Below are 13,348 nucleotides of genomic sequence, written 5' to 3' on the forward strand. Positions count from 1 at the left end.
TAAAACATTAGCTGTGGGCCGCAAATGGCTTCCGGGGCACACTTTTGACACCCCTGCTATAGATAGTAAAAAATAAAATGTGATAAATCTCTTGATAAAAAGCAGAGCCTGGCGACACATGCGCGTTTATCATAACTCTCTCGCTCTCTCTGTCTCTGCCCCTCCCTCACGAATGCTGCTGCGTGCACAATTTGTTTTCAACCCCTTATTAACCCTGAACATACATTGAAAATACACGCAACCCTAACATAAAATGCCGGACATTTGAGGCATTTAAGAAACTCCACCCAGACAGCCCTGCAAAAGAGGACATATCTGGTGAAAAGAGGAGGTATGGTCAGTCTATCGTAGCCCGGTCACTGCTAGCATGCCGGGTGTTGTGCCTCGGTGTGCATTGTTTACACAACGTGTGGTACGCTACTTATGTCCGTGTGGAAACTCGTTCGGTACACCTCCGAACCGAAACCCCCGTACAAATACATGTACCGTTACACCCCTAATGTTCACTATTTTGATTAAAAACAACCTTGCAATAAGAAACATATGTTATATTTAATGTAATATTTTTTGTTTAAATAAAGTAAATAATTCACATTTTTGTGGTCCCCTTTATTTAGAAACGTACCGAAAAGTATTGAAATAGATTTTGGTACTGTTACCAGTACCACAATATTGGTATCTGGACAACACGATTTCTAAATAGCAACAATGAGACACAAACTAACACTGAATTGGCCCTAGTGTGTGAATATGAGTGTGCATCGTGTCTGTCTATCTGTGTTGGCCCTGCGGTGAAGTAGCGACTTGTCCAGGGTGTACCCCGCCTTCCGCCCGATTGTAGCTGAGATAGGCGCCAGCGCCCCCCGCGACCCCGAAAGGGAATAAGCGGTAGAAAATGGATGGATGGATGGATGTTGTCTGTCTATCTGTGTTGGCCCTGCGATGAGGTCGCGACTTGTCCAGGGTGTACCCTGCCTTCCGCCCGAATACACCTGATATAGGCTCTAGCGACTCCAAAAGAGAAAAGCGGTAGAAAATGGATAGATGGATGGATGGATACACAAACTTTGATTGTGCTTTTATTTATTTTTTTCCTAAAATCGCTGCTTCCTCAACCATACAGGAGTTTACAAGCGACAACCTGTCCCCAGGTTATGACCGCACCCGCCACTTTTTCATCCCCGTGCTGACTTTTTTTTTTTTTCCCCATGCGTGTGCGCAGTGGCTCTACCCCCGGAGAAGTCAGACAGCTGTTGCGTGGAGGAGAAGATGCAGGAGAAGGACGGCCAATCCCCCGCAGGGCCGCAGAAGCAGCTCCAGTTTGAAGTAAGTCTCGACGCCGAACGGGCCGTTTATTAACTTCCACTTTGGAAGGAACTGGGGCACGCACACACACACACACACACACACACTCACACACACACACACACACACACACACACACATACTGGTTATGGGGACCAAGTTTTTGATCATAACTTGTGGGGACCAACCTTTCTACATGGTTGTGGAGACATTAAAAAATGAGGTAAAATGGCCACTGCCCAGTTAACTCATACATGTCTTTAAATCTCTGAATCGATGAAGTAATATGCTGATCATTCTTACCAGGGACCCCGGGGAAAAAGAGTTAATATGGTTCATGGGGACCACATTTAAAGGCTTACTGAAATGAGATTTTCTTATTCAAACGGGGATAGCAGGTCCATTCTATGTGTCATACTTGATCATTTCGCGATATTGCCATATTTTTGCTGAAAGGATTTAGTAGCGAACATTGACGATGAAGTTCGCAACATTTGGTCGCTAATAAAAAAGCCTTGCCTTTATCGGAAGTAGCAGACGATGTGCGCGTGGCGTCACAGGTTGTAGAGCTCCTCACATCCTCACATTGTTTATAATCACAGCCTCCAGCAACAAGAGCTATTCGGACCGAGAAAGCGATGATTTTCCCTATTAATTTGAGCGAGGATGAAAGATTCGTGGATGAGGAAATTTAGAGTAAAGGACTAGAAAAAAAAAAGAAAAGGTGACTGCTCCAGTTTGCGCGTTTCAGATGTAATAAGACACATTTACTAGGATAATTCTTGAAAATCCCTTATCTGCTTATTGTGATAATAGTGTTTTAGTGAGATTGTAAAGTCATGCCTGAAAGTCGGATGGCTGCGGTGAACGCCAGTGTCTCTGAGAGAAGCCGAGGAGCCAAGATCACAGCTGCCTTTTTGACACCTGCTGCAGGAGGACGCATAATCCACTGATGTCTCCGGTAAGAGCCGACTTAATATCACAATTTTCCCATCCAAAAACTTGCTGGTTGACATGTTCGCTGGACCGCTCTGTGTTAAAGCTTCACAACAAACAAAGAAACACCGGATGTGTTTTAGTTGCTAAAGGCAGCTGCAATCCACCGCTTTCCACAAACACCATTCTTATTTGACGTCTCCATTATTAATTGAACAAATTGCAAAAGATTCAGCAACACACATGTCCAAAATACTGTGTAATTATGCGATGAAAAGAGACGACTTTTAGCCGTGTGTGGTGCTGGGCTGACATGTCCACTCCAACCAATAACGTCAAAAGCACGCGTCAACATAAGCGTCATCATTCCGCAACGTTTTCAACAGGATACCTCGCGGGAAATTTAAAATTGCAATTTAGTAAACTAAACCGGCTGTATTGACATGTGTTGCAATGTTAATATTTCATCATTGATATATAAACTATCAGACTGCGTGGTCGGTAGTAGTGGGTTTCAGTAGGCCTTTAAATAATGTTGCATAACTCACACAAACATACACAGTAACATCTTTTATGGGCCGAAGCTTAAAAATCACTTAGGCATCTTCAGAATGGACCTGACTATCATTTAAAAAGGTTTCCCTTTAGGGGACCTGTTTTTTGTGTCCCCATACCGTCAGAGGTGACTGTGTAAAGAGAGCGATGTCCCCATTACAGTTGTGCTCATAAGTTTACATACCGTGGGGCAGGGGTCGGCAACCCAAAATGTTGAAAGAGCCATATTGGAGCAAAAATAAAAATCTAAAATCGGTCTGGAGCCGCATAAAATTCAAAGCCTTATATAAGTCTTTTAATGAAGAAAACACATGATGTAAGTGTCTATATTAGCTATATTTGCCTACTATCAAAGGCTGGTGCAAATCTCCGTTGACAGAAATGTTGTATTTCATTTTTTACCCTAGACATTTTTGCAACATTGCAAAACATCAGTAAAATGGAGGCTTCTCATATAACTTGCAGCCATGGATTGACCAAATATATCTAATTAGCTCTCCAACAAATCAATGAAATCAACAAAGTTCACTTTTGTGCAATCAAGCACAGCATAAAATGTTTGGTGGACAAAATGAGACAAAGGAGTGGCATAAAACTTTTCTGTGGCAGCATCGGAAAAAGCTACAAACTACAATGAGTTCAAGGATCGCTGACATTAGTAGGACAAAACGGTGCTTTCCAAATACTCTCATCAGTGAAGAATGTGTAACACAAACTGTGGGATTTCTAACAATTAGGAAGGTTTGTGTCATGTTTGTTCTCCTACATCATCTTTTTCCATTTTCACACATCTCTGAAAGAGGTCCAGGGAGCCACTAGGGAGGCGCTAAAAATCTAGAGCCGCGGGTTGCTGACCCCCTGCCCTGGGAGAATTTATGATTTCTTGGCCATTCTTCTGAAAATATGAATGATAACACAAAAACCTTTCTTCCACTCATGCTTAATGGTTGTGTGAAGCTATTTATTGGCAAACAACTGTGTTTTCTATTTTTAGAATAGAATAGAAAGTACTTTATTGATCCCTGGGAGCAATTCAGCAAAAAATTAAATCAAAATGACAAAAGAAAGTACCCAAATGACCCTGATCAAAAGTTTACATACCCCAGTGACTTTGACCTGATAACATGCACAAACAGGTTTTAATGGCTAATCAAGGTTCCAATCCTCACCTGTGACATATTTGTTTGTAATTAATGTGTGTATAAAAGGTCAGTGATTTTTTTAGGCTTCTGACAGACCATTGCATCTTTCATCCAGTGCTGCACAGATGTTTCTGGATTCTGAGTCATGGAGTAGGCAAAAATAATTGTCAAAGAATCTGCGAAAAAAGGTAATTGAACTGCATAAGACAGGAAAAGGGTATAAAAGATATCCAAGGAATTGAGAATGCCAATCGGCTGTGTTCAAACGCTGATTGGGAAGTGGAAAATGAGGGATTCAGGTAAACCAGCAAAGATTTCCGCCACAACTACCAGGAAAATTGTTCGAGTGGCTGTTTCAAGATGCACAATAAGCAGGCACTTGAAGAAAAATGGGCTGCATGGTGAGTCGCCAGAAGAAAGCCATCACTCCAAATTACTTTGTTCCAGAAGTTTTGAGGCTTGTCTCTGTGCTGTTTGGCGTAATGTAGGCAGAATACTTTGTGACATTTGCGCAAAAAATGGCTTTCATGGTCATTTGGGTACTTTCTTTTGTCAGTTTCATTTAAAAAGAGTTAACACAGGCGTTAGCCAATAAATAGCTTCACACAACCATTAAGCATGAGTGGAAGAAAGGTTTTTGTGTTTTCATTCATATTCTCTGAAGAATGGCCATGAAATCATAAATTCTCCCAGGGTTTGTAAACTTATGAGCACGACTGTAAGTAAGCATTGCCAGAACACACACACACACACACACACACACACACACACACACTTTGACATGGCTATGCTGTCTCAGGAGTTGGAGTGTGCCGTGTCCATGGAGGAGGACAACCGACAGGAGTGGACTTTCACCCTCTACGACTTCGACAACAACGGCAAAGTCACCCGAGAGGTACGCTAATTCTTCTTTTAATCATCTTTAATCAATCAGTTAATCAATCAATCAATCAACATCTGCCAAACAAGTGCAGGGCATGACAGCCGCAACATCTTCATAAATAAAATCACATACGTTGGAATCAACCCAGCATCAAAGCACTGCAATCACCCCGTCTACTGCAAGAAGGAGGCTTTATTTTAAGATGTGTAGTGAAGCCTACTTGTTCCCGCTAACCGATTATTCATTCACGTGCTAAAACATGTTAGTCACGGTAAAAATTTGTTTTTGTGGTTGGACCTTAAAATACAGCAGAGCATTCCCTGTCAAATATAGAGGATCTTTGACAAGTAGGTCCTTTAAAACAGCCCGACACTCCTGTTATGTAGAGGCTCTTTGACGAGTTTTTGTACAAAAACAGCAGAGCGCTGTTTTTATGCGGAAGATCTTTGACCAGGGTTTAGACTTAGACAAACTTTAGTGATCCACAAGGGAAATTGTTCCACACAGTAACTCAGTTACAAAGGATGGAAAGGATAATCAATCAATCAATGTATTTTATTTCGGCAATCTTCACATAAAACAAAGAACAACAACGACAAAAAAACACTCATTTGAGCAATGATTGTGACGAAAGGGTGTAGGTTGAAGCAACGCTTATATAAACCTACCCCATCACAACAAGAACAAAGTTCAAAATATATAAAATCTAAAACATGCTTCACTTATATTACTTTTTTTTTTAAACAATATATAAGCAACATATATGTAGCACACGTCTCATATACACAGTTTAAAATTTAAATCAAACATATACATTTGTACACTTATATATATATATATATATATATATATATTATATATACGCAATTTATTTAAATTCCATATAAAGTGGTAATATATACATTTTAGTATAACCTATATGTATAATTATGAAATCATAAATTGTATTTATATACATATTATATATTATTGTCTTTCTAAAACAATGTTTGCTCTTCTTTCTTATATTTACTAATGATAAATGATTTAAAAAGCTTTTTAAACTGGTTTATGTTGGTGCTGTGTTTTATTTCATCCTTTAAACAGTTCCATATTTTAACCCCTGCTATTGTTATACTCATTCGTTTCTGCGTTGTTCTACAATATTGGATCTTAAAAAGTAGTTCTCCTCTTAAATTATAATTCCCTTCTCTCTGTACAAATCTTCTCTGTAACCCTGTTGGAAGTGAATCTTTACTTGCTTTATAAATCATTTGGGCAGTCTTGAGTTGGATGAGATCTGGTAGTTTTAAATCAAATGTTTTTATAAATAATCCATTAGTGTGTTCTCGGGGTCCTGTGTCATGTATCAGTCTGATGGCTCTTTTTTGCATTATGAATAGTGGTTGGATGTTCGTCCTGTATGTATTTCCCCAAACTTCTAGACAGTAACTCAAATATGGTAAAACAAGTGTACAATAAAGAGTGTAATGTTTTTTGATTAAGAATGTGCCTTGTTTTACCCAGGACAGCAATACTTCTCATCAACTTCCCTTTGATGATAATGCACACAAGGTCACAAAATGAGGGCAAAAACAAAAGGTATAAAGTGGACTAAAAATGTACCATAGTATCAATATAAAATATAATACATATATGTAATATTTACATAATATACATTGTGTATATAATATATACCGATATATTACATTATTGAATTATATTATGCGTTTCTGCGCTAGGTCCTTCAAAACAGCAAGACCCTTCTCATCACTTCTTCCATTATTGTCATATTAAGGCTCTTTGGTGGATTTTTTTAAGGAGCTACCGCAAAAATGCTCAGTCATATAATGGATCTCTGACCAGGGTTTTGGTATTAGGCCCTAAAAAACAGCATTTTGTAGTATGTTCTTACAAAAGGAGCCTAATTTCATATTGAGGATCTTTGACTGCTTTTTTCCATCCATCCACACATCTTCTGACCCTCTCGCAGCCGCACTTGGGCGGAAGGCAGTGTATACCCTGGGCAAGATTTCCAAGACTGCCAAAAAAGCTGAGTGCTCTTGTGACATTTTTAAATTAAGGTCTTTAAAAAGAGCAAGGCCCTTCCTGTCAAAAAGAAAATCTTTGACTGGCATTTTTTTAGTCGGTAATTACAAAACAGCCCAACACTTATGTTACATGAAGGCTCTTAGACTATTTTTTTGAGGGAGCTATTACAAAAACAGCAGAGTGCTTTTGTCATGTGGAAGATCTTTGACCTGGGTTCCTGCATTAGGTATTTTAAAACAAGCAAAGCCCTTCTTGTCACATAGGTTCTTTGGTGGTTGATTTTAAGGAGCCATTTTGGACCAAAACGTGTCTACTATGTTAGCTATATAAGCCTACTATCAAAATGACTTTAAAAGTCTTATAAAAGTGTTATAATGAAGGCAACACATGATGTAAGTGTCTATATTAGCTATATTAGCCTACTATCAAAGGCTGACGCATATCTTGGTTGACAGAAATGTTGTATTTTTATCTTTATTCTACACATTTTTGCAACATTGGAAATCATTAGTAAAATGGAGGCTTCCCACAGGATGAAATAACTCCTGGAAATTAATGTGTGTGTCCAAGTTTAAGGAAACAAGCTGGCTAACGTTTGCTGTAGTCTGGAACAACATGGCACACAAACGATACAGAAATGCAGCCAATATTACGTACAGATAATGTGTCATGAGACATGCAAATATAAATTATATACACAGACGACATAAGTAAAGGAAATTAAATATGCTCAAATATACCTACAAATGAGGCATAGTGATGCAATATGTACATACAGCTAGCCTATTTAGCATTTTAGCACCGATTAGCTTGCGGTCATGGATTGACTAAATAAGATAAGCACTCCAGCAAATCAATAACATCAACAAAGCTCACCTTTGTGCATTCACGCACAGCATAAAACGTTTGGTGGACAAAATGAGATAAAAGGAGGAGTCTCATTTTCTGGCAGCATTGGAGAAAGTTGTTCATTTAAACCATGGGTGTCGAAGTCTGGCCCGCGGGCCAAATTTGGCCCGCCGTGTATTTTGATTTGGCCCTTGAGGCAATATCAAATTAACATTTAGAGCTGGCCCGCCGGTATTATACAGCGGCGGTGTAGATGTAACACCGCATTCACCGCTAATACTCATACTTGCTAACCCTCACCCCTGATTTTCCAAGGGGACTCCCAAATTTCTGTGCCCCTCCCGAAAATCACCAGGGGGCAACCATTCTCCCAAATTTCTCCCGATTCCCACCTGGACAACAATATTGGGGGCGTGCCTTAAAGGCACTGCCTCAAGCGTCCTCTAAAACCTTTCGTCACGTCCGCTTTTCCTACGTAGAAACAGCATGCCGGCCTAGTCACATGATATATGTGGCTTTTACACACACACACACACACACACACACAAGCTAATGCAATGCAAGCTTGGTCAGCAGCCATACAGATCACACTGAGGGTGGCCGTATAAACAACTTTAAGACTGTTACAAATATGCGCCACACTGTGAACCAACACTAAACTAGAACGACAAGCAAATTTCGGGAGAACATCTGCACTGTAACACAACATAAACGCAACAGAACAAATACACAGAATCCCTTGCAGCACTACCTCTTCCTGGATGCTACAATATACAAATGTATTATTAGCCTGTGGGAAAAGTTTATTTTGATATTTACCTGAGAAGGCTGCAAATAGAAAAGAGGCATTCAATTTCTATTTAAATTTGATTTGATATGCCATTGCTATTTTGAAATTATTAGTATTATTTGAAACTCGATTTTGCATGTCACTATAAAGTTATATAAGTCTCGCTTGTTTAATATTCAATACAAAACTTGTTTGGGTCCCTATTAAAAGGTTAATTTGTTTAACCTTGGCCCGCGGCTTTGTTCAGTTTAAAATTTTGGCCCACTCTGTATTTGAGTTTGACAACCCTGATTTAAACAAACTACGATGAGTTCAAGAATCGCTGAAATTAGTAGGACAAAACGGCGCTGGCCAAATACTCTAATCAGTGAAGCATGTTTAACATAAACAGTGGCATTTCTAACAATCGGGAAGGTTTGTGTCATGTTTGTTCTCCTACAGAAAATATATTAAAACAAAAAATGTGTTTTTCTTCATCTTTTTCCATTTTTACACATCTCTGAAAGCAGTGGTCCCCAACCTTTTTGTATCCGCGGACCGGTCAACGCTTAATAATTTGTCCCGCGCCCCGGGTGGGGGTGTGTCTTTTTTTTTTTTTTGTCATGAAAAAGGGAGGTTTTTGTGGTTGGTGCACTAATTGTAAGTGTATATTGTGTTTTTATGTTGACTTAATTATTAAAAAAAAAAAAAAAAATGTATTTATTTATTTTTTTTAAATAAAAATTAATACAAAATTATTCTGCGGCCCGGTGGTTGGGGACCACTGCTCTAAAGAACCGCCACATGCATATAAGTATTTTTGCAGTAGGTTCCTAAAAGCAGCACAGTGCTCGTCCTATAATGGGTCTTGGACCAGCATTTTGGCAGTTAGTCCGTTAAGAACAGAAAAGAGCTGTTACGATTTTGATGATCTTTGCCGTCGGAGTTGAGTTTAGATCGACTTTTGAGGAATGTGTGCTTTCGTAACTAAAGTGCAAAAAGAAGTGAAGGCGTGGAATCAATGAAAGACTTTAGTCCCGATGACTTTTAACGACAGGATGAAGGAGTCGGGGGGGTACGACACCCACAGACACAAAGTCAGTTCACCAAATGTTCCTTTTCAAGACGAGACTCCAGCACAGTCGATTCTTCCGCGCCCGCACGATCCAAGCGGAACACCCAGGAAGTCTGTGTTGTGTGTGCAAACAAAGAGCCGAGCCGTGTCCTCTGTGTGCCTGCCTGTGCAGTTCGCTCGGCGTCGCCGGTGGCGGCTCCACTCGCAAGAGGCGGCAGGCGCTTTCTTCTCTCGCTTCTTTTCATGCCAGCGAGCGAGCGCGAGGAGGTAACGAGGGAAAATGCCACTGAAACTTTTCACTTATCTCCTTTTCTGTGGCGTGTCAGTATCTGCAAGTGAGAAGCGAAGCCCCCGTTCTACTCCACACACGCTTTTATTTTGAAAGGCCAATGTACAGTGGGGCAAAAAAGTATTTAGTTAGCCACCGATTGTGCAAGTTCTCCCGCTTAAAATGATGACAGAGGTCTGTAATTTTCATCATAGGTACACTTCAACTGTGAGAGACAGAATGTGAAAAAAAAATCCAGGAATTCACATTGTAGGAATTTTAAAGAATTTATTTGTAAATGATGATGGAAAATAAGTATTTGGTCAACCATTCAAAGCTCTCACTGATGGAAGGAGGTTTTGGCTCAAAATCTCACGATACATGGCCCCATTCATTCTTTCCTTAACACGGATCAATCGTCCTGTCCCCTTAGCAGAAAAACAGCCCCAAAGCATGATGTTTCCACCCCCATGCTTCACAGTAGGTATGGTGTTCTTGGGATGCAACTCAGTATTCTTCTTCCTCCAAACAGGACAAGTTGAGTTTATACCAAAAAGTTCTATTTTGGTTTCATCTGACCACATGACATTCTCCCAATCCTCTGCTGTATCATCCATGTATCCATTTTGGTATAAACTCAACTCGTCGTGTTTGGAGGAAGAAGAATACTGAGTTGCATCCCAAGAACACCATACCTACTGTGAAGCATGGGGGTGGAAACATCATGCTTTGGGGCTGTTTTTCTGCTAAGGGGACAGAACGATTTTGTCCTTATAACCTGGTGCGCCTAATGTACGGAATGATTCTGGTTTTGCTTACCGACCTCGAAGCAATTTTACATGGTACATAGTGTAATGATAAGTGTGACCAGTAGATGGCAGTCAAAGATAAGAGATCAATCAATCAATCAATCAATGTTTATTTATATAGCCCTAATTCACAAGTGTCTCAAAGGGCTGCACAAGCCACAATGACATCCTCGGTTCGGATCCCACATCAGGGCAAGGAAAAACTCACAACCCAGTGGGATGTCAATGTGAATGACAATGAAAAACCTTGGAGAGGACCGCAGATGTAATTGGCTGTCACCCGCCTCGCCCTCTAAGGGAGACCGGACGCAATGGACGTCGAGTGGGTCTAGCATAATATTGTGAAAGTCCAGTCCATAGTGGATCTAACATATAAACATACGTGTAGATTGCACTACGAATGCAATATGACTCAAGTAAACAACACCAACATATTATATGTTCCATTGAAACTATAGAACATTACACACGGCGCTCAAAAATCTATGAAAATGTTTTAGTACGACTTTGGTGAGCTATGAAGCCGCTTGATGGATTGTACTGTGCTTCAACTTACAATTATTATTATGGTGTGTGTATAAGATCAAATGTATTATCTGGCGTTTTATTTAGCAATAATCTACAAAATAAGCTTGTCTTACCTTCTGGTACCTGCTGATCTGTATTTGAGATCTGCATAAATCCTGAAACATTGCGCGCATCCGCCTTTTTAGTCGAAAATCTTCTTTTTCTCTGTCTTCTTGTTATGGGACATTCATCCTCCGCTGTTGCCATTGTTCTAATATAAAGTAGTGTAAAGTTCTTACTTATATCTGTCAGTAAACTCGCCATGAAAGCGCTAAAACATACCGGTGTAGTGAGTTTACATTATTCACCCAAGGAACTTTAGTTATAAGAGAGATCCGGTCCGACGTTTTTCCGGATGAGGAGATGCTGCTCCGTTATTGATTTAAGTTAAGTCTAAATGTCATTGAAACGGTTAGCTCCATCTTTTGACACTCCTTCAACTCCCGTCCTTGCACGCTACACCGCTACAACACAGATGACGGGGAGAAGACGCTGCCAAAGGTGAGCCACGTAAATAAGACCGCCCACAAAACTGCGCATCCGGAAAGCGGCTTGAAGATGATCTGTAAAACATAATCTATGCAACATTTTGAGCAAAGAACCACCATTACATGTTATGTAGACCACAAGGAAGTGTTTAACATTTAGAAATAAATTATAATAGGACTCTTAAAGGCCTACCGAAATGAGATTTTCTTATTCAAACGGGGATAGGAGGTCCATTCTATGTGTCATACTTGATCATTTCGCGATATTGCCATATTTTGGCTGAAAGGATTTAGTAGAGAACATCGACAATAAAGTTGGCAACTTTCGGGGCTAAGACCTAAGCCCTGCTTCTACCAGAAGTCGCAGACGATGACGTCACAAGGCTCCTCACATATTCACATTGTTTTTAACGGGAGCCTCCAACAAAAAGTGCTATTCAGAACGAGAAAACAACAATTTCCCCATTAATTTGAGCAAGGATGAAAGATTTGTGTTTGAGGATATTGATAGCGACGGACTAGAAAAAAAAAAAAACGCGATTGCATTGGGACGGATTCCGATGTTTTTAGACACATTTAGTAGGATAATCCTGGGAAATCCCTTATCTTTCTATTGTGCTGCTAGTGTTTTAGTGAGTTTAATAGTACCTGATAGTCGGAGGTGTGTGTCCATGGCCGGGTGTTGACGCCAATGTCTCAGGGGAGTCGACGGCAGCTTCATGGACGGCACAAGCTCAGCTTTTCGCCGGTAAGAAGTGACTTTTTAACCACAATTTTCTCACCGAAATCTGCTGGTTGACATTCCGTCGTGTTTCATGTTCGCTTGACCGCGCCGTGATCCTTAGTAAATTTTCACCTCCAGGAATTTTAAACAAGGAATCACCGTGTGTTTGTGTGGCTAAAGGCTAAAGCTTCCCAACTCCATCTTTCTACTTTGACTTCTCCAATATTAATTGAACAAATTGCAAAAGATTCAGCAACACAGATGTCCAAAATACTGTGTAATTATGCCGTTAAAGCAGACGACTTTTAGCTGTGTGTGTGTGCAGCGCTCATACTTCCTAAAAACCCGTGACGTCTTGCGTACACGTCATCATTACACGACGTTTCCAAGACGAAACTCCCAGGAAATTTAAAATTGTGATTTACTAAACTAAAAAGGCCGTATTGGCATGTGTTGCAATGTTAATATTTCATCATTGATATATAAACTATCAGACTGCGTGGTGGGTAGTAGTGGGTTTCAGTAGGCCTTTAATGCGCCCTATAATCCGGTGTGTCTTATATATGAAAAAATATCAAAGCTAGACCATTCATCAGCAGTACATCTTATTATCCGGTGTAAAAATAAACAAATGACCCTGTGTAGAGTCCATGTATCACATACAACAGGAGTAAAATACAAATGTTAGCATCATTAAGTTAAAAAGTTAAAGTACCAATGATTGTCACACACACACACAGACCAGGTCTGGCGACTTTATTCTCTTCCTTGATCACCCCCTGGGAGGTGAGGGGAGCAGTGAGCAGCAGCGCCGGGAATCATTCATGGTGATTTAACCCCCAATTCCAACCTTTGATGCTGAGTGCCAAGCAGGGAGGTAATGGGTCCCATTATTACAGTCTTTGGTATGACTTGAACTCACGACCTACCGATCTCAGGTTAGACAC

The 13,348-nt window shown here is 40.2% G+C and overlaps 1 protein-coding gene across 1 annotated transcript in view; it reads left to right on the forward strand.

Annotated features, from left to right (window-relative positions):
- Positions 1-13,348, forward strand: part of nkd1 (NKD inhibitor of WNT signaling pathway 1) — a 123,928-nt gene that overhangs the window by 92,071 nt on the left and 18,509 nt on the right. Inside the window, exons 5-6 of the mRNA XM_061876977.1 lie at positions 1,223-1,326; positions 4,738-4,833. Of these exons, the coding sequence (XP_061732961.1) occupies positions 1,223-1,326; positions 4,738-4,833 (200 nt within the window). The remainder of the gene's footprint in view (positions 1-1,222; positions 1,327-4,737; positions 4,834-13,348) is intronic.

The sequence above is a fragment of the Nerophis ophidion genome, linkage group LG02, assembly GCF_033978795.1.
Source record: "Nerophis ophidion isolate RoL-2023_Sa linkage group LG02, RoL_Noph_v1.0, whole genome shotgun sequence".
In the NCBI taxonomy this organism is placed as follows: domain Eukaryota; kingdom Metazoa; phylum Chordata; class Actinopteri; order Syngnathiformes; family Syngnathidae; genus Nerophis; species Nerophis ophidion.